General features: G+C 28.1%; 1 protein-coding gene across 1 annotated transcript; it reads left to right on the forward strand.

Annotated features, from left to right (window-relative positions):
• The first annotated feature begins 17212 nt into the window (after positions 1 to 17212).
• Positions 17213 to 21158, forward strand: LOC112740546 (transcription factor SCREAM2). The gene is made up of 4 exons (XM_025789209.3): positions 17213 to 17461; positions 17626 to 17763; positions 18093 to 18263; positions 20940 to 21158. The coding sequence occupies exons 1-4, from the start codon at positions 17381 to 17383 to the stop codon at positions 21018 to 21020; spliced, it is 471 nt and encodes a 156-aa protein (XP_025644994.1). The 5' UTR covers positions 17213 to 17380; the 3' UTR covers positions 21021 to 21158.
• The last annotated feature ends 587 nt before the right edge of the window (positions 21159 to 21745 follow it).

The raw sequence follows: 21745 nt of genomic DNA on the forward strand, positions 1-21745 counted from the left end.
TAATTAGATTATTTTAGGTGACTTAGGTTTTGTAGTTTAAATTAATATATTTTTATCAATTAGATTCCTTAGGTTAGTTAAGTTAAATGACTTTTTGAATTAGTTTCACCTAACATGTAAGACCTAGAAATTTTAGAAGATCTTATTAAGAGCTAATTTAGATTTATTTATCATTAAGTATTTTAATCTCTGAAATTATTCTATTAAAGATAGTTAAAACAAATTCTGATTGATTTAGTTTAAAATAATTTAAGGTTTTATCTGATTTTATAATTATTGAATTATTTTCTATATTTAAAAATATGAAGTTTAGTAATTGTGAAATAATAAGAATTTTATATGACTTAGTTTAAATAATTGAGATTTCGGAATTTAATACTTTCATTTTTATAGACAAAAAAATTAATTATATTATCTCTAATTTTAAATTAAAATATTTGATTGGAAGCTAATTAATAAATTGATAATCAAATAATATTTTGAAAAATAATCTTAAAGGTTTAAATTAGATTTTTAATTAATACTCTATACCCCTAATTTTATTAAAATTACCTAAACTACCATAATCCTAACCCTCTACCCCACCGCCTTCCCTTCCCCAAACCTAACATAAACCCATTGCTTCAGAAAAACAGAGAGAGAAAAGAAGAAATAAATAAAAAAAGAAAAGAAAGAAAGAAAAAAGGAGATCTCAGAGAGAGGGGCGCCGGTGGAAGGGGGAAGCTGCCTGCGCCGCCACCGTCCCGTTATCGTCGCCGTTTAGCATATCGCCGAAGTAGAGAAGCGTGAGGAGGAAGGCGCCGTGAGGGGCATCACGTCGTCACTGCTGTCCGGGCCGTCCTCTTCATCGCCGCCGTTGTGCTCGCAGGCATGGAAGAAACCCGTCGCCGCCAGCTTCGTCGGGTCCCCACCGTCGCCAGCTGTATCGTCGTCGCCGTGTTCTGTTCCGTCATCACCTTCGCAGAGGTCCAGGTCACGGAACTCTACGCCCCCTCTGCCGCCCAAAACCCTACCGTAGCCGTCGCACGAACCAGAGAAGGAGGAGGAATTGGATGAAGAAGCATTAAGAAGAGTTATACTGCGTTTGGTTTATATGTTGTTGTATTAATTAGATTATTTTCTTCCCTCGTCTTTATTATTACAATTTTGCAAGAAGGATAGGAGTTATATATATATATATATATATATATATATATTGTGTAAGAAGTTTTGTATATGAATCTATGCCTGCTTGTTTTTTTTAGATAAAGTATTTATTTCCAGTTTTCAAAGTAATCAGCGATACGGTGGTGAGTCACAGGCTCCTATTTTAATATTAAGTATATAAAGTAGTCATAATACTTCTTTCTATCAGAGTGGCGCAGCCAGAAGCGTGACATTCTGGTAGAGAGGATGTTACATTATGGTATCAGAGCGGTCTTTCTTGTAGAGCCTGAGGAATAGACCGACTATGCTTCAATTGCATACTCTGAGAGTTTGTCATGTAGTAGGTCTTGTTTGGATAACGAGAATTAGAGCTTTATGTACATGACGGCCTATTGATTAATGTCATTAGTCTTGCATTGCATAATTCCTGGTATTAAGTTTGGCCGGCTTAACACTAGTGAATTATGTATATGTAAGCATTAATGGGTTATCATAGACGATATGCGAGTCATAGATAACGCGAGTCGTGGGTTTGGGGAACGTTAGAAACTAAGTTCTAGAGATTAGTTCCGTTTTGACGTATAATCTTTATTCGTGCTTGACATTATCTTTTTCTTTATCAATTGTATTGGAATCTCTAGTTCTTGATTTCTTCTTGGAATGTGTTTTGGATATTTTTCTACCATGTCTTGTTATTCATATATATATCCTTGCTTGATTATGTTCCTAATTGTTGCCTGAATCTTTAAGGAACATTCAACCTTGACACTATTCATAAATTTGGTATTTATTGATTTGGTCTTGAATTAGTTTTGGTGCAACGCATAATCCTTGATTCCTAAATCATTTGAAATCTTAAGAGTCGCGATTCATAGTAAACTGATTATGCGATTCAGTTCTCCTGTTTTGTGTTCTACAACTATTGTGTGTCCTGCTCGGATTACAATCTTTGGTTTTGTGTTTCTTCTTAAAAATGATAAAAGCTGACCTTGTTTTGATAAAATGTATCAATTCTAGTAGTTTTCTTCTACCACTCTTATCTTGGAATCTCTTTTAAAAATAGTTCCATTTTGGTTCTTTTTCTGTTTGATTCTGATTGTAACCATTATTTGAATTTTGAATATGACAACCTTTGATTTTATAAATACTTCCCTACAAAAAATGAATGATTTCTTTATATAGTTAAAACATGCTTCTATTTAAAAGTACTACTTAGTCTTTATTTATTTTTACAAGAATACCTTACTTTAGATTTTCTCATTTGAACATAATTTGATCCTTTTGTAACATTATTCGAATATATATATATATATATATATATATATATATATATATATATACACACACGAACTCTTCAAACTTCCTAAAGCAAGATTTATGTTTTCATTGTAGTTAATTTTCATTTAATAAACTTCACACAAATCATTTTAATTTGAATTAGATCTAGTACAACATAATATTTACCTTTGTTTAGTTTTTTTGAAAAATATTGAATTTATATACTTTCTTTAGAAAAAGATAAACTAATTCCTTTAGGTTCAATTTGAAGTTGTTCTAAATTGTTGTACTCTCTTTCCTATTATTGCCCATGTCGAAACTCTTTGATTCAGAATTCCTTCTTAAGCTTTCGAATTAACTCCCTTTACACTACACTTTATTGCTTATATACATCTTTGTCTGTTGATAATCTCATGTATTCTTTCAAATCCTTGTGAAGTACCATCCTTGTTCAACTGTGAACCTGAGTATCCTCCCGATTTCTTGTAAATACCATTTGTGTCGTTTGTAATCTTCTCAAGTTTAGTATTTCTTACGTGTTAGCTTTTAGGGACGCGATTTGTATGCGCAAAGAGTAAATTTGGTAAGTGTACGAGGTTATAAGGAGTTGTAGAGTTTTGAGATAATACAAACATCTATACTTTGTTCAGTTTCCTCAATTATTTATTTTATATCTTTTCTTTTTACTAAGTAAGATGATCTTCCTCTTAAGTTTATCTATTTCTTGTGAACCTTTCATTTGATTGCTTTTCTACACATTCCCTTGGATTTTGCAAATGACGTCCTTGACTCTGGTCACTTTTTTGTGAATCTTGTACTTTGATTCAACTTGAATTCAATTATAATGAATGCACCGTTTTCTTCTTATCATCTCTATTGAAGTTCTTTAATCTTTCTATACGTCCGCCTCTTATTTATAAATTGCTATCTGAATCTTTAAGAACGTCTATCCTTGTCATTATACTTCTCTTTATAAAGTCTTGTACTCTTTGACATAACATTGGAATTGTTTTGGGTATGATGCCGACCCTTGAATCTTTAAAAATGTAAAGTGCCCCTTTTTATTATGTTGTATTGGCTTATGTGTTCTAAATCGTGCCGTTCAATTTGATGTGTCGTTCCTTTTTCTCTTTTCTTGAGATGTAATTTAAATTTTCTTGCTTCGCCATTTGTACCTTACGCATATCTTGATTGTTTACACTTCTGACTATATTAAAACTCTTGCAACATGGCTACTAATTTCATATTCCATCACGAACTATGAAACTCCCGTGATCATTTGAAGTTGTTCTGCGATAATGCATCACCATAGTCTTTAATCATTCATTTTCTATGAAATTTCATACTTCTTCAACCCAACTTGGATATGTTTCAAACTAATGCGCTGATTTTCTTCTTTTTAATCCTATTGAATTTCTTTGATTCAAAGGTTATCCTTGAAGTTGTCAATTGATTTCTTTCTAGCAAACTTCGTTGCTTGAGCATCCTTGTTTACCTGCAATTGCATTTATTCTTTCAAATTCTCGCGAATGCGGTCCTTGTCGCTTTTATTTCTTTTCTAAAGTCTATTATCCTTCTGAATATACTCGAGATTGGTTTTGGCATCTTGTGCAACCGTTAAACTTAGTGAACGACATGTTAGTCCTTTAGGACACATTTGGTGAATGCAAAAGGTAAAACTCGTAAGTGTACGATGTCATAGAGAGTTGTGAAGCCTTGTTTTATGTAAAAGAGTTCTGTTGATGTGGAACTTATGACCAATAATAAGGTTTGCAAAGTGTTTGGCAAGATTGAGAACCTTCAGATGAATTGTTCAATAAAGTACGGTTGAGAATGGTGGAGATAAGTTATGTTGAAGTTTAAATAGTTGAATCTCTGAAGTTGGTATAAAATCAGTATGCAGGCGTTAAGCACATCGTTTTAACCCCAACTTGTTTTATAACCTTTTGCCACCTTGCTTTACCATCACATGTTTGAAACATATTATTTTGTGTATCAAGCCTATCTTGTAACCTTGTTTCACATCATACTTATACCTTTTATATTTTTATGCCATATGAAAATCCTGGTATTCGAAACTTATGTATATATATATATATATATATTGAGGACTTTTTGCCTTTTCTTTAAATGAGTTCAAGAGTGAAGTAATATGAAATCTCTTTTATTTTGTATCAATTTTCGAGGACTAAAATTTTTATAAGGTGGATAGGATGTAAGACCTAGAAATTTTAGAAGATCTTATTAAGAGCTAATTTAGATTTATTTATCATTAAGTATTTTAATCCCTGAAATTATTCTATTAAAGATAGTTAAAACAAATTCTGATTAATTGAGTTTAAAATAATTTAAGGTTTTATCTGATTTTATAATTATCGAATAATTTTCTATATTTAAAAATATTAAGTTTAGCAATTGCGAAATAATAAGAATTTTATATGACTTGGTTTAAATAATTGAGATTTCGGAATTTAATACTTTTATTTTTATAGACAAAGGAAATTAATTATATTATCTCTAATTTTAAATTAAAATATTTGATTGGAAGCCAATTAATAAATTGATAATTAAATAATATTTTGAAAAATAATCTTAAAAGTTTAAATTAGATTTTTAATTAATACTCTATACCCCTAATTTTATAAAAATTACTTAAACTGCCCTAATCCTAACCCTCTACCCCACTGCCTTCCCTTCCCCAAACCTAACCTAAACCCATTGCTTCAGAAAAACAGAGAGAGAAAAGAAGCAATAAATAAAAAAAGAAAAAAAAAGAAAGAAAAAAGGAGATCTGAGAGGGAGAGGGGACGCTGGTGGAAGGGGGAAGCTGCCTGCGCCACCACCATTCCGTTATCGTCGCCGTTTAGCATATCGCCAGAGCAGAGAAGCGCGAAGGAGGAAGGCGCCGTGAGGGGCATCGCGCCGTCACTGCTGTCCGGGCCGTCCTCTTCATCGCCATCGTTGTGCTCGCAGGCATGGAAGAAACCCATCGCCGCCAGCTTCGTCGGGTTCCCACCGCCGCTGGCTGTATCATCGTCGCCGCGTTCTGTTCCACCGTCACCTTCGCAGAGGTCCAGGTCGCGGAGCTCTACGCCGCCTCTGCCGCCTGAAACTCCACCGTCGCCGTCGCACGAACCAGAGATGGAGGAGGAACCGGACGAAGAAGCATTAAGAAGAGTTATACTGCGTTTTGTTTATATGTTGTTGTATTAATTAGATTATTTTCTTCCATCGTCTTTATTATTACAATTTGATGAAAATTCTTAACATAAATCAAATCTTCCATCTTTAACTTTCACAAATCATAATTAGGACCATTAAGAGTGATCATCCTACTAGTATTAGTATTAGCTTCCATTGTTCACAGAATCACAAGCCCAAAAAAAATACCAACAAGCTCTGATGCTAGTATGAAAGAGCCTAGCAGCGGAAACAACACAAATATCCAACACAAGAATAATATGGAAGCACTCACAACACAATATGGCAGCAACTATAACAAGCAAATATAGCAAGTAAAGCAATAACAAGAACACACCGAGATTTTAACGTGGAAAACCCCTCAATGTGAGAGGTAAAAATCATGGGTCGTCCAGACTAATAAAATAGCTCCACTATAATCAAATGAGGTACAAGAGAGTCTCAAAAAAAGCACAAAAACGTGCATATAATCAGCCAAAACAAAAAAGGACCAAAGCTCATAAATGTGAAGCAAGAAGATGAAAAATACGTAAAAAATAGAGCTGCTGTCGAAGCCAATTTCTCCCTCTGTAGACCTCCAATTAAAATCTTCACCGTTCAGAATGGAGAACAAGATAAACAAAATCTGCAGTCTAAATTTTACGTTGATCCAATGGTGAAAGAATGAGAAACTGATGTTCCAAGATTGCTGCTCTGTGTAAAAACGGGAAACATATTTTCTCTCTTGCGAAGCCAATTTCTCTCACTGCAAATCTCCAATCAACATCTCCACCAACCAGAATGAAGAACAAGATGAGTGGAACACGCAGTTCAAATTCAAGCCGATCCAACGGTGAACAAATGAAAAATTGTCATTTGAAATTTACTACTTTGCATAAAAACAGAAATTTTGTCTTTCTTTTCTCTCTTTGATGGCTACACTCTCTACCTCTCAATAACCCCAAAATCTGATTAGGGTTGTGACATAAATATGATGGATGTAAAAAAATACTCTAAAAATGTTGAGTTTGGACCTCAAAAAAAAAAAATCCAACAAACTTTAAGGACAAAAAATATACTTTATCCTTTTTAATAAATGCTTGTATGTATGGTATAATAAATATAAATTAATTAATAATTATTCAAATTTAAAAGTATCATCTATTATAAAAATAAATGAATAATTCTTAGTGTAAATTTTTTATATATAATAATATAGTAGATAAACTTATTCTTTTTTACGGTAAGACCGTAAGAGAGATTTAAATTTGATTATAATCTTAATTAAACGTGATTATAATCATAATTGATTACTGCATAATACAATAAAAAAACCTAGACTTAATCCTAGCTAAACAAAACAACTAAAATTTAAAATAATAACAAATTGATTATATATCCCTAATATCTTCTCGAAAACTTGATGTCGTCTTACAAAGATATAGGAGTATCATCAATCACGTCATTTAAAATATTTTTGTCATTATTGGTGTAATAACTCAAAAAAAAAGAAAGATTTGTAAATAAATAAATAAAATTATGACCATACTTCTCTTTTTTTTCTCTTTAACTCCAATCACACACATAAACGTTCTCTCTCACCTCTTAATTAATTAGCAGTACGTTTGGACTATTAAATGGTCTCATAATAAAACATATTTTTTAAGTTTTTTAATAACTGTTAAATAGTTCTTATTTAATTTTCATTACAAATTAATCTTTTATATATTATTTAATTATAAAATCTATTTTTTATTTTATAAATTATTATTTAATCATTCATCTATCATGTTTGTTAATAATCAAAAACTAAAACAATAACAAATTAGATCTTCCATTAATCGTAATAAATATTTTACAATCTTAATTAGAGGTGGCAAGCGGAGAAGCCCGCCCCGCTCCGCCCTGCCCCACCAGAAGCCCGATCTTTGGCAGGCTGGCCTGCCCTGCCTCACCTAGTGAGGCGGTCCCAGAATCCCAACCCGCCCGCTTAACGGCGGGCTAGCGGGCCGGCGGGCTAAACCCGCCAAATATCCTTTTTTTTTTACTTTTAACTATTAAATAATATATATAAACGCATAAAAAAATCTCTTCTGTTTTTTACTTTTAACTATTATAATTTCTAAAAGTATAAACAAATTATAATTTTTATATTCACAAACATTAAAGTCTTTGTAATTATAAATATCTAATAAACATAATTATAAACCAAATTTTCATCCAAAACATAATTATAAATATTGTTCCAAAGCAAAATAAACATAATCCAAAACATAATTATAAATATTATTTCTAAAACAAAATAAACATAATTCAAAACACTCAATTTTCATCTTCATTCTCTTATAAGTTGGGTTGGAGAAAGTTAAATTTTGGGAAAAAAATGTAAAAATACCCCTTGCAAAAAAAATACTAAGTCCGGCGGGGAAGCTCGCCCCGCCCCGCCAAACCCCGCTGTTTAAGCGGTGCAGGTTAGGCGGGCTTTTGCTATTTGGCGGTTCTAATTTTCTAGCCCAGCCCGCCTTTTTGGCGGGTTACGCAGGCCAACCCGGCGGGTTTAGGCCCGTTTGCCACCTCTAATCTTAATCGATCGTAATTTTATCATTGATCTGTTACATACATATTGGATTGAGAAAATCGTGTTTGTTAGAAATTCAATCGATTGGAATTGATACACAATCGATTAAATTTTTCACGGCATGTGGGGTTTCTTTATTCAATCGATTGGTCGTATTACCCAATCGATTAAAATCATCACAGCAACTTGAGAAATACATAGATATACGGGAATAAATCGTATTTAACAAGAATTTTTGTCATTATAAATTAAAAAAATCATTATTTTTCCAATAAAAATAAGACTTATTCATGTGTACTCCTATAATGGTTGCCATTGTCTATTATGAAGATTAATAACTTGAGTTTGCCATTTTTTTTAGAATTTGAAGTGAAGTTCACCTTTGCTCTGCATAAAAAAATTTGTATTTGGAAAATTAAAGTTAAAAAATTGGGTTTTGGAAAATAATAATTTTTTATTTTATTTTAGAAAAAAATCCATTACTAAAAGATAAAAAAATATTTTTTCATTACACAATCAATTGCATGAAAAAAGAATCGAAACAAAAAATTACAAAATTAGAGACTAATCTCGATTTTGTAATCAAAATAATGAATTGTTTTCTAAACACTACAATGAAAAATCGATTGGATCTCTATCGCTAACGTGATTATCAATTAATGATGAACAAATATTGGATACTAATTAAAGAGATGGATAAATAATAAAGAAAAATTGGATATTAAGTAGATGGATAAACAATGAACAAAAATAATAAAAAAGATTAATAATCAACCAGATTGATAAACGATTCTAATGGTAGGATTGAGTAATTGTTGATAGATTATTCACCAATTTATAATCTTAATATTAAAGAAAAGATAAGATTAGAGTATTTAAATCAAAATAAAAACTTAAAAATTAAAGATAGAATTTTAAAGATAAGATAGATGAATAATAAAATAATAATTTATAATCACCAGCAGAAAAATTTAGAGAAGCGTAGCATATAACGCATTGCACAATTCAATCGATTGGGTAACACTACCAATCGATTGAATTGTGAAAATCTATATTGCTTTGAAAACTTAAATCAATTGGGTAATATGACCAATCGATTGAATAAGAAAAACTCCACCTGCCTTGCAAAATTCAATCGATTGTGTATCAATTCCAATCGATTGAAGTTTGGAAAACCTAAATTTCAATCGATTGATTTGTGCATCTAATCGATTGAATTTATAACAAACATGATTTTTCCAATCCAATAGATATGTAACGGATCAATGATAAAATTATGATCGATTAAGATTGCAAAATATTTATTACGATTAATAGAAGATCTAATTTGTTATTGTTTTAATTTTTTATTATTAATAAACAGATAGATGAATAATAAAATAATAATTTATAAAATAAAAAATAAATTTTGTAATTAAATAATATATAAAGAATTAATTTATAATTAAAATAAAATAAAGATTATTTAGTAATTATTAAAAAATTTAAAAAATATGTTTTATTATGAAACCATTTAATGGTTCAAACTTTCTAGGACCATTGAATCATTTGCCTTAATTAGCCATCACACATAACTAAAGAAAGAAAAGAAGGAGAAGACAACGAGGAAAGAGGAAGAAAATGAGAAAAAACCAAAAGAAAAAAAGAAAGGAAGATGGCACTGGTAAAGAAAAACTGTTGAGTCATTGTAGTTGAGAGGAGAAGAGGAGAAAGGAGAAAGAAAAAAATGTATTACAAATAAAAAAATAGAATATTTATAACAAAAATTTTGTATTAAATTTAAAATTATTATAAAAATTGTTTGTTTTAAAGAAAAATTAGAGATTATTACAGAATAATAATGTTTTGTAACAATAATACAATTTATTACAAAATATTTTAATATTTTATAACAACTTATTTTTTTTATTACAAATTATATTGGCTGATGAACCGATATTTTGTTTGTAAAATTTTATAGAGGCCTGCTACACATACAAGCCTTTTTGGCTTACAAGTTATACAAGTTGTTCCAAGTAAAAAAAAAAAAAAAACACGCGCTCCTTCAACAACGCGTTCACTCTTCGTCTTCTTCCTCAATCAAAATGCAAACCATCGAGAAAAAAACACGCGCCCCTTTCACAATACGTTCACTCTTCCTCTTCTTCCTCAATCAAAATGCAAACCATCAAGATTCAAGGGACATTCAAAACAAACTACTACGATTCTGCAGAAACGTTCCAACTCCTCGCGAAGAGTAGAAGAAATCAAGAAGAAAAGATACAAATCTTCATCAAAAATCACCAGAAAAAAGGAAGAAACATTATTCAAGGTACTGTTTTACTGTTCTTCTAGGTTTTTCTTCTAGATTGTCTCTGTCATGTGCCTCATCCTTAACCAGCAAAACATTAAAAGATTTCAAGAAGAAATATACTGTCTTCCCCTGTTTTGGGTGTATTTCTTAAATTCTTTAGGTGTATTTTTTTAATTCTTTGGGTGTATTTCACTATTTCTCTAACCGTTTGGGCGTATTTCTGTAATCCTTTCTGTAACTGTTTGGGTGTATTTCTGTAATCCTTTCTGTAACCGTTTGGGTGTATTTCTATAACCGTTTGGGTGTATTTCTGTAATTGTTTGGATGTATTTCTGTAATCGTTTGGGTGTATTTCTGAAGTTCCATTATCTTCAAAACGATTTCAAAGCTTGATTTCATAAACCATGAAAATCGAAAAAAAACGAAGCAAAGAGATAACGCATGAAGGAGATCCAACAAATTTGGCAAGAAACTCGAAAAAAGAAACGAAATCTTTTGAAAAATAGAAGTTATATATTTGTGCATTGATTGATTTGAATTGATTTAAAATTCTGTTAGAAAGGCACGTAACAAGCAGCGTGTTTAATGGGTGGGTTTCGTTTAGACTTATAAAGCTTGTAAATGCAAAACACTTGTATGTAGAGATCAATCCAATTTTATAATATTTTGTGTCAAAAAATGAAGTTGTTACAAAAGTTTAAAATATTTTATAACAAAAAAAATTAATTTTCACAAAATTTAATATTATTTGTAACAAATGATTTGTTTGTCATAAAATACAAAGATTTTTTATAATTAAAAAAATATTTCAAAATATTAAAATTTTTAAGGGTAAAAAAATTATTTATATAATTTTTTATAAGATAATTTTACTTTTTTTTTTAAATTTGATTTTTTAGATATTATTTGTATTAATTAATTATTCTTATGAAAAAATTAAAATTAAATAATTAATTTTAAAATTAGAGATATTATTTTATATTCTTTTAAAAATTTAATATATAATTTTTACTAATAATCAAGTACTAAATATTGACTAAAAATTAATTTTTTAATTAAAAAAATTAATAATTAAACTAAAAAAAAAAGTGTGAAAAGTAAAAACTTTAATTCTAGTCCTCATTTTCTCATCATTTTTTGTGTTGTTCAAGTGCTCAACAATGGAGCTGTTGGAAGAAGAGCCCGCACTGTCAGCAATGCCTCGTCTCCGCCTCTTCTTCGCACTAGCATCTATCAGCGCCGTCCTTTTTTGCGTCGCCGTTCGTTCCTGCTCCGTCATCCACGGTGGTGCTCCTCTGCGTCATCGCCGTTCGTGCTCGTCTGCCATATCATCCTCTACGTCACCGTTCCTACTCGTGTTGTTCTTCTGCTTCTGCTACCTTGGTCCCTGGTCTTTTGTCTCTGGTACCTTGGTTCATTTCAGCCGTTCTCCTTTCTTCATGGTGGTTCATTTTTGCTGCTCATCCCTTAATTGTTGGTTTTTTATCTGATAAAGGTGAATGTTATTTGAATATTGTTGCCTTTAATATTGTTCTTTAATATTCTGTTGTCTATGAACATATTATTCTTATCTGTTTACTAATTTATTTTTTAATTCTTTAAAAAGTTGATTTTAATTTTATTTGTTCTATGATTTTGAGTGTCTTCTGTGATTTTGTCCATGATTATGCCATTACAACAATATAGACTATTTTTAAGAATTATTATGTGTCAAAAAAAAATTAAAATTCATCAAAAAAATAAATTTTGATACTATTTTAACTATAAAAATATGTTAATAAAAATTTTGTCAAAAATAGTATTTTTAACATATAAGTAATTGTAAAAAAAAGTTTAAATCTTATTTTGATAAATATTGGCCATCAAAAATAATTTGTTAGAAAAATTTGAGAATATATTTTTTGTGATATTTATTAACCGTCAAAGTATTTTGACACTTATTGACCATAAAAAATTTTCAACAAAAAATTTTTAACAAAGAATGAGATGAGATCTTGAAACTGAAGAATAAACTGAGATTTTGAAGATGAAGAATGAGTAGTATGATCCCAAACTGAGAGCAGTGTATGTAATGCCAAAATTGACGGAGCTCAACAACAAAAAGGAATAATGGAGTATGTTGAAAATAAATGAGTGTCAAAATTGAGAAATAATTTTCTACAATCAAATTATAAATAAAAAAAACATAAAAAATTTGACATTTGTGATATTTATCAAAAATATATATTAATTTTTATATTTAACTATGACTGTTAAAAAAAATCATATTAAAATAGCTCTATTTTCTTATAGTGTGCATTATCAATTGATTTTAGGGATAAACTTGCAAATGTTGTTCTTGTTATTGTTGTAAATTCTAAATATACTCCGTTTCATATGTGACTGAAAGGAAAGAAAAAGAGATTTTTGAGTCTCAATTTAGGGTAATTTTAATCATTATGGTTTGAAATTTTAACATTGAGTTATGTTATATTTTAACTTTTATAAAAATCTAAATTAAAATTAAAATATTTTCTTTTAATACAAACATGTTTTTTAAAGTAGGACTTCTTTTGATTATATTAAATACAAAAATATTAAATAGTTTTAACCTTGAATTTTTCGTAGAATAATCTCTAATAATTTTATTGATTATTATTATTATTATTATTATTATTATTATTATTATTATTATTATTATTATTATTATTAAGTGACTATATATATATATATATTAGAAATATATATATAAGAATCTAATGAATAAATTTATCATTATTTTTTGTCCAAAAAATACAAAAAAATTATGGTACAGTATTATTGTGTAATTAATAATAATAATAATAATAATAATATTTTTTTTTATGGAGAGCTGTTATGTCTGATAGAAGAAAATGTTGGAGATTGATTTGTATATTAATTTTTTTAGAGGACTAAAATGTCCGTTTTAAAATCCTTGAAGACTGATATGGATAATTACTCTTTATTTTTTATTAAGTTTCTAAATGTTTTATGATTCACATGTGACAGACAAAAAGAATTTAGTCATGTTTATTTATTTTATGTTTTAATTAAAAATAATAAATAACTTATTTATTTTAGTACTTGTAAATTTTTTAAAAATATTTATAACATTTTTATTTCGTTTAAATTTAAATTTGTTAAGTTTGCTAGGTATTATTTTTTTTGAGTGTTTGTCATGGCTCATTTTAAACGGATGGATCAAAAGTGAGAAGTCTTTAATGAGATGATTTACGAGGTTGTGCTCAAATAAAATAAGGATAGGCGTACCAATGTGTAGCAATAGCCAATCGTGTCAATAATCAAACTCTTGGCAAAAGTTCTTGTGAAAGTTTCTCCATTAAAATTATTAAAGTCGATGGGTTTATCCATAGTATGGTCAAAGTTCTTGTCAAGCATATCTCCGTGCTTGCGGGAAGGACCATTGGAAGAGGTGGTGGAGTTTCTCCTAAAAAACACTATGTATGCTGTAAATTTAAGCGTTAATCATAAGAGCTTCTGACCATAAAACGTTTTGAATGAAAAATTGACTAAATTTAAATTCGAATAATTATGCTAAAATTTATTATATATAGATAAATTAATTATAATCCTAATCTAAAGATATTATTTTCATAATTTTTTTTGTTGTTTACAGTATTTTTCAGCTAACTGAAAAAGAACTAACCTGATACGGATATAAACTCCGTTTAAGGGATTATCGCCATTCGAATTTCCACACTTATTTAAACTGATTGATCACTCGGCTAATCGACATTAGTTATGTTATCTTCATAATTGATGAATAACAAAAGGTGGAAACTCACCTGCAGTCAACTTCACATGAAGTTGTTTTTGGATGGATGACATGTGTTACCATTTGGTTTAAAAAAAATCGATTTATTTTATACAAATAATTTAATTAAAAAACCAATTAATGTAGTTATAATATTAAATTTTTTACCATATTTTATTTTAAAAACAAATTGACTAATTTAAATTAAAAAATTATAGTTAATTGTTTATTATATAATTTTTTAACCAAAATTATAATTAAAAATTATTAAAAAAATAAAATTATCTAGTATATTGGACCAGCTCAATGTAATCAAATTTTTATTTTTTATTATAAAATATAAAAAAATTTAATTCTCAAAAATAAAATCATGTTATTGTTTATGATTTAATTTTTTTATTGTGTTTTTATATAGTTTGCACAAAATTCACCTACCACATTGACTAAACTTATTTATTTACGTAAAATTTGTTTATGGACTCAGCAAACTTGTTTACGTTTTAATACAATTTGAATTATATGAGTATATTTTTATTAGTACAATTTGAAAATAATATGAATGTATTTAAATAAAAAATTAACAACCATTATTTTTTTTAAATCGAATAAATATACTTAATTATATGAGTACAATAATAATACGAATACATACAATTTTATAAATCATTAATTTAAATTATATCTATTTAAATTTTAAATTACAAACTAATACAAATTTTGTAATTTAAAATTCTAATTATTTAAATAAAATTAAATCGATTAAAAATAAAAATATATTAATACAATTCAAATCGTATTAAAATATAAATAAATTTGCTGAGTCCATAGATAAACTTTACGTAAATAAATAAGTTTAGTCAATGTGATAGGTGAATTTTGTATAAACTTTATGAAAACACAATAAAAAAATTAAATCCTAAAAAATAACATGATTTTTTTTAGAATTAATTTTTTTATATTTTATAATAAAAAATCTGATTAACATTGAGCTGGTCTAATATATTAGATAATTTTATTTTTTAATAATTTTTAATTATAATTTTGGTTAAAAAAATTATATAGTCAACAATTAACTACAATTTCTCAATTTAAATTAGTCAATTTATTTTTAAAATAAAATATGGTAAAAAATCTAACATTATAGCTATATCAATTGATTTTTTAATTAAATTATTTATATAAAATAAATTTATTTTTTTAAACCAAATGATAACACGTGTTATCCATCCAAAAACAACTTTATGTGAAGTTGACTGCAGGTGAGTTTCTGCCCTAACAAAATGATAAAAACTCAAAGCTGGCCTAATTCTAACTAAATAAAACAACTTAAATTTAAAATAATAACAAACTTATCGTATATATATATTAAAAAACGATGTTATGCATAGTGCGTTGCACCAATAAGAAACCCTAATTACGTATAAATTGAAAAATTAAACTTCACTATTTTTAAAAATTGAACAAGGAATTTAAATGATAGCAGCCACAATAATTTGGAGTAGCATAATGAAGGGTGAGTGGGAGGGTCGAGGGATGGTAGGAGCAGGCACGTGGATGAGTGTGAGGAAAATGAGAATTTTGTGGAGTTAACGCGGTTTTGAAGGGAATCTGGCACGTGACAGGGAAACTAAGTTCCATGAAAGAAAGTGGCTATATTATAAAGAAAGAAAGATAGATAGATAGATAAAGCCATGGAAGCTCAAAGTGGTTCCATCCTATTCTTTATATGATTTAAATCCTTCCAAAACTACGAATCGATGCCTCAAACAAACTTCTTTTAGCTGTCAATCCATCCAAAACATTACCCTCACGGGACTTCCTTAGCTTCCTCTCTTTCTCTCTCTTCTATTTCACTTAAATACCCTTCTTCACATTCATCATCATCATTAACTGATTCTCTTTTAACTTTCTATACTATCACAATATAACTCGATCATAAACACTATAACAAACACGCTGTTTAACGGCGGAAAATTGACGACAGTTTTTAAAATTGTCGCAAGTTGAAAGGATAGTGGCGGTTAAGAGAGCGGTTTTAGATTGTACTGCAAAATCGGGTTTAGAAATCAATCATTGCTAAAATTAATTTATACAATTAATTAATGTTGTGCACATTTTTAATTTTAAACTATTGATAATTCGTTTTGTAACGGTTTAAAATCACTGTAAAATCCTAAAAAATCGCCACTAATTCCTGCCTCTCTTGTACTAAAAAGAAATCTTGTTCGGGCTTTGGGAAAGTGTGAAATGATGAATGTAGGAACGGATTATGATTTATGAGGTAGATAAATGTTGTTTTCACGAATTATGAGTGCTTCTTAATTAAGATAGAACCAGACAGAAAACAATATTGTTATATATATAATAATAAAATAAAACAGTAATTTGATTTCACATTATTTCTTGTTATTAGTAAGATTTGCAAGCTAGTTTAATGTAAGTAAGTGCGATGTCTTATCATTTTATATAAAACATAAAGGGTGGTTGAAATAGGACAATTATAATCCTTCATTCTTATCAAAACTATATATATATATATATATATATATATTGAATTTTAGTATGTCTATGTTACTATGGACTATGGTTATGATGATCATGTAAGTATCGTTAATATTAAAATTATATTTGTTGTGTAACACTTTTTTTTAGTAATACTTTTTAAAAAGTATTGTTTAATAATAAAAAATATTATTTTAATTTTAACAATATTTTTTAAAATATGATCAAAATTATTATAATTACCATAACATAGTCATACTAAAATGTATCGTATAATATAAATATGTATATAGAAGGAGGGGGGGGGGATAATGAGGTCAATTTAGTAAATGACTAGTGAAATGCATAATTTTGTTGTGGGGGATACTTGGGTAGTCGTCAAGGAAACAAACAAGAGATAACATATATAATTTTGTAACCTCAAACATTCTATATATATATATATATATATATTTAAAAAAAAGCAAAAATAAAAACCCCAAAGCCACATATGGGAATTGATGAGTAAGGGTATATAGACATAGACCTTGTAAGAAGTTATTAGAAGACCAAAAACCAAATACACAAAAATTATTGAAGTGAAAAAGCAAAATAATAACAATAAAACTAAGAAGAAGAAGAAGAAAGCATGGCTTCTAGTAGGGAGAGAAGAAGGGAGGCTCTTCAACAAAAGTTGAATCAACTCCGAGATGTTACAAATTCTAGTGGTGTATGTAATAATTGATTCTATATTATATATATAGGTTTATGTTCATGATGAATTAATATAATATATCAATCAAGCTCATCACTATTTTTACTCAATTGCAAAAGCTTCTTCATATTGAATAATAGTTTTTTTTTTTTTAATTTCTTTTGGGATTTATTTTGCAGGTGAACAAAGCTTCAATTATTGTGGACGCATCCAGATACATAGAGGAGTTGAAGCAAAAAGTGGAGGGACTGAATTCCGAGCTTGTAATCCCTGAAACTTCTTCGTCAACCTCTCAAATTGATGATGAACTACCTATGGTGCCTATTTTTTCCGTATTTATTTCATTTGATTATTTTATAATATCTCTTTTATCTTTTTTTCGACAATTTTTTCATATACTTAAAATCGTTCTCAAATATATCAAAAGTTTTTAATAATAGATAAAATATGAACAGAAATATGATAGTTACTTCAACAAGACATCTTCATATAATGATATTGTAAATCGTTAAATAATTTAATATGTTTGTCAAAAAATTATCTAACAGTTTATAATATCATCTTCACGTGAAAATGTTTTTTTAGAAATAAACACAAAAAAATAAGGACAAATTGCATGTTTAATAATAATAAAATAAAATTGCAGGTGACAGTGGAAACCCTAGAAAAAGGTTTCCACATTAACGTGTATTCAGAGAAGAATTGCCCTGGTATGTTGGTCTCAATACTAAAAGCATTTGAAGAGCTTGGACTTGATGTTCTTGATGCTAGGGTTTCTTGTGAAGACACTTTCCAGCTTCAAGCAGTGGGTGGAGAAGTAAGCCAACATAATATTTTATTATTTGATTATTTTTTCTTCCTTTTGATATAGAATATACTAATCCTATCAAATGATTTCACAACTGTTACTAGTGAGGTAAATATTAGATACATATAATTATTCACTAAGTGGTTTTAAAAAAGATCATTCATGACATAATATATACAATAATTTTTATAATTAAAATGTTTAGAATTTGATTTTTGGTGTGTCATTTCTTAAAATAAAATATAACTTCAATACAATACTTCTGTTATTTTGGATGAGTTCAGTTATAATTAAAATAAATAGTACTTTTTGCTAATAATGGAAAAAAAGTATTAACTAAAAAAATAGTTCAACAACTCTTTCCTTAACTGGTTTACAACCTTTCATGATAAATAGGTGTCTGACCATGAAATATGAATACCCTTGTATTTGAACAATCCATACAATAACATATATTATCTAGGGCCTAAGAGTATTATTACATAGGAGTATTATTTGAGCATGTATATATTTTTAGCAGCAATAGACAATTTCAGGTAATATAATTAAGCAGTACTACTCAAGTTTTTTGTTTTTATATATATTTTATTGTTCTTTTCTTACTTCCTAGTTGAGCCTAAGAATTCTAAAAAATGGACAAGAAATTATTCAGGCTTACAAATGCGACCTGTTGTTGTGGCATAATCTAAATCTCAATATAATAAAATATAGCTATTGGATCAAATAAATTAAATTAATGGAAATTACTTAATGTATTCTTCTTCATGGATTGAGACTTTTCAAAAAAATTATTTTTATATGGATATGAGATCGATCACTGTAAATATTGATAGAGAGAATCAATAATATTATTGCTTAAAATTAATCATTAACACAGAAAAAAGTAATTACTAAATAAAATAAATGATAAAAAAATATAGAGGAAATGTAATATTGTCAATCATAAGAAATCAAGCTATTATAAATTCTTATAATTATTTACGTATAACTATTAGTTTTATATTGTTAGAGATATAACTATTTATGTATATCGGCCTATTAGTTTAAACTTTTAGAAAAAGTGATATTATGATATGATATCAGAATTTCTATGACTTAAGGGCCCGTTTGGATAGGTTCATAAGTGACTTTTTTTAACTTTTAACTTATGAAAATGTGTAGTATTAATGTCTGCTACAATTTTCAAAACAAAATTGTAACTTTCTAAAAAATTATATTGGTGCTTAAGGAGAAGTTAAAAAAAATGACTTCTTTCATAATAAATTTTTTTTATCACTTTTCTCTTAAAATAAGTACTTTTAGAACTAAAAAACCAAATACAAAATAACTTATTTATAAGTTACTTTTAATATAAGTATTTATTGTTTAAACTATTTTTTCAAAAATAATTTAATTAAGTTGTTTACCCAAACTGGGCCTTAAAGATATAGAATTTGATCCTCTTGTTAAAAAAAAAAATTCAACATGATACCAATAAAAAAAATACATACAAAAAATTTATATAAATAAAAAAAATCTTGAATGAAAATATTTATTAGAGATATAACTATTTATTTATCTATTTCTATTCATTATTTAAGCTTTTGGATGAATAAGGATCTTGACATATATGCTACACCAATTCTGTGGTGAAAGTTGAAACTGTGAAAGTATTAAGTATTTAGTAGTGGTTTTGATTTTGAAGTTTTCATTTCCAGTCTTTTTCTTGTTTCTTTTGAAGAGTTCCAGAGAATGTGCCGCTGGTTTTTAGAGTTTACTTTTAAATTTTGTTTTATTTTTAGAAATATATAGTATTAGTGATTTAAGTTTTAACATACTAATTAACTGATTGATACAACATAAAACTTCTCTCTCTTTTTAAGTTGCATTTTGATATTCTCTTTAAGACAAATATAAGGACAATAGAATAACATATTCTCGTTTGATTATAAAAATAGAAATAAACACATTTTTTTCTGAAAACATAAAAATTTGAATATTTTCTAAAAAGTTGGGAAAAAAAAACTATTTGCCTTTATGTCTCTTTGTCTTTATATATATTTTTAATGAAATTACATGCAAACAAAACTTAAGAATTGAGGTAAAAAAAAAAAATACAAACATATAAATAAGCTTAAATAAATCAATTAACAAAATGAAAATGAGTTATATGGACAGAAATTACTCTATAGTAACCACCCTCCCTGGGTCTCTACCTTTTTTCTCTTCTCTACTATTTGTTTTCCCTCGATCTTTCTATGTTACAAACAGAAATGAAAACAGTGTTTCTCTTAGATGGATTTCTCACTAGCCATATGTAGTATTGCATGCGCTATATATATAGAGCACTATTGCCAACTAAGCAAATTAAAGAGTTGCATTATTATTAATAGTTATTATTGTCTACTTGTCAAACATGAGTACTTGTGTGAAATAAAATAACACATATCATGCATAGATACAATTGAAAAAGGGGAATACTCACATGATGACATCTTCACATGAAAATAACATTGTAAATCCTTAGATGGTTAATCAAATATATTTAGTCAAATATATTTATTCATCTAATGGTCTATAATGTCATCTTCATGTGAAGATGTCATCATGTGAGTATCCATGATTGAAAAATCCTATCACGTGATTCTAGTTATTCCTTCTGAAATTTAGATTGATAAAAACTATTTGGTTTAATTTCTTTTGCAGAGTCAAAAGAACAATGATACTATTGACGCACAAGTGGTGAAGCAAGCAGTGATGCAAGCAATCAACAAAAGTAATTACTAAATAATAATTAAATGTAATAGTATTGGAAGCACATAAAAAAATTAATAAAAAGCTTTTTTTTATATATATATGTATAGTAGTATAGTACCTTTTTTAATCTTTATTAATGATTAAAGTACCTTCTTTATTCTTTATTAATTTAAGCTTAAATTTTGTTTGTTGAAGTGAAATAATAATTTGTGGTAGGATTATATAATGTGGCAAAACTAGAGTATATCTTGCCCTTATACATACACAAATATAAGATAACTTAACATTTTTTAATTTAAACAAATACTTATAAAGTATTAACTGTCAATTTTTTTCTTTTTTAATAAAAATGATGGCTTAACATTCTCCATTGTACATAATGATTCGGCCAAGCATCTTCTTGGTTAGTGGGAAAAGAATGAATGGACAGCCATAGACTCCAAACTTCATAGTGCCATTATATGTTTTGCATTTGGTGGGCCGGGAAAACCGATTGACAACGAATTTTTTTACCTGAATTGGGCCTTTTGGGCCTAGAGGTCTATAGAATTATAATCGAGATAAGCCTCAATTTAGTCCTTAAAGTTGCACTCGAGTCTCATAATAGTCCCTGAACTTAAAAATTTCTCAAAGTCATCCCCGAACTTGCACTCAGGGACTCAAACTCGTCCTTCTGACAATTTCTGGACACCTGGCGCAACCGGAAACCTGAGTTAGCCTCTTTCCTGACAAGTTAGCATAACAGAAACGACGTA

This window comes from Arachis hypogaea, chromosome 14 (assembly GCF_003086295.3).
Source record: "Arachis hypogaea cultivar Tifrunner chromosome 14, arahy.Tifrunner.gnm2.J5K5, whole genome shotgun sequence".
Lineage (NCBI taxonomy): Eukaryota > Viridiplantae > Streptophyta > Magnoliopsida > Fabales > Fabaceae > Arachis > Arachis hypogaea.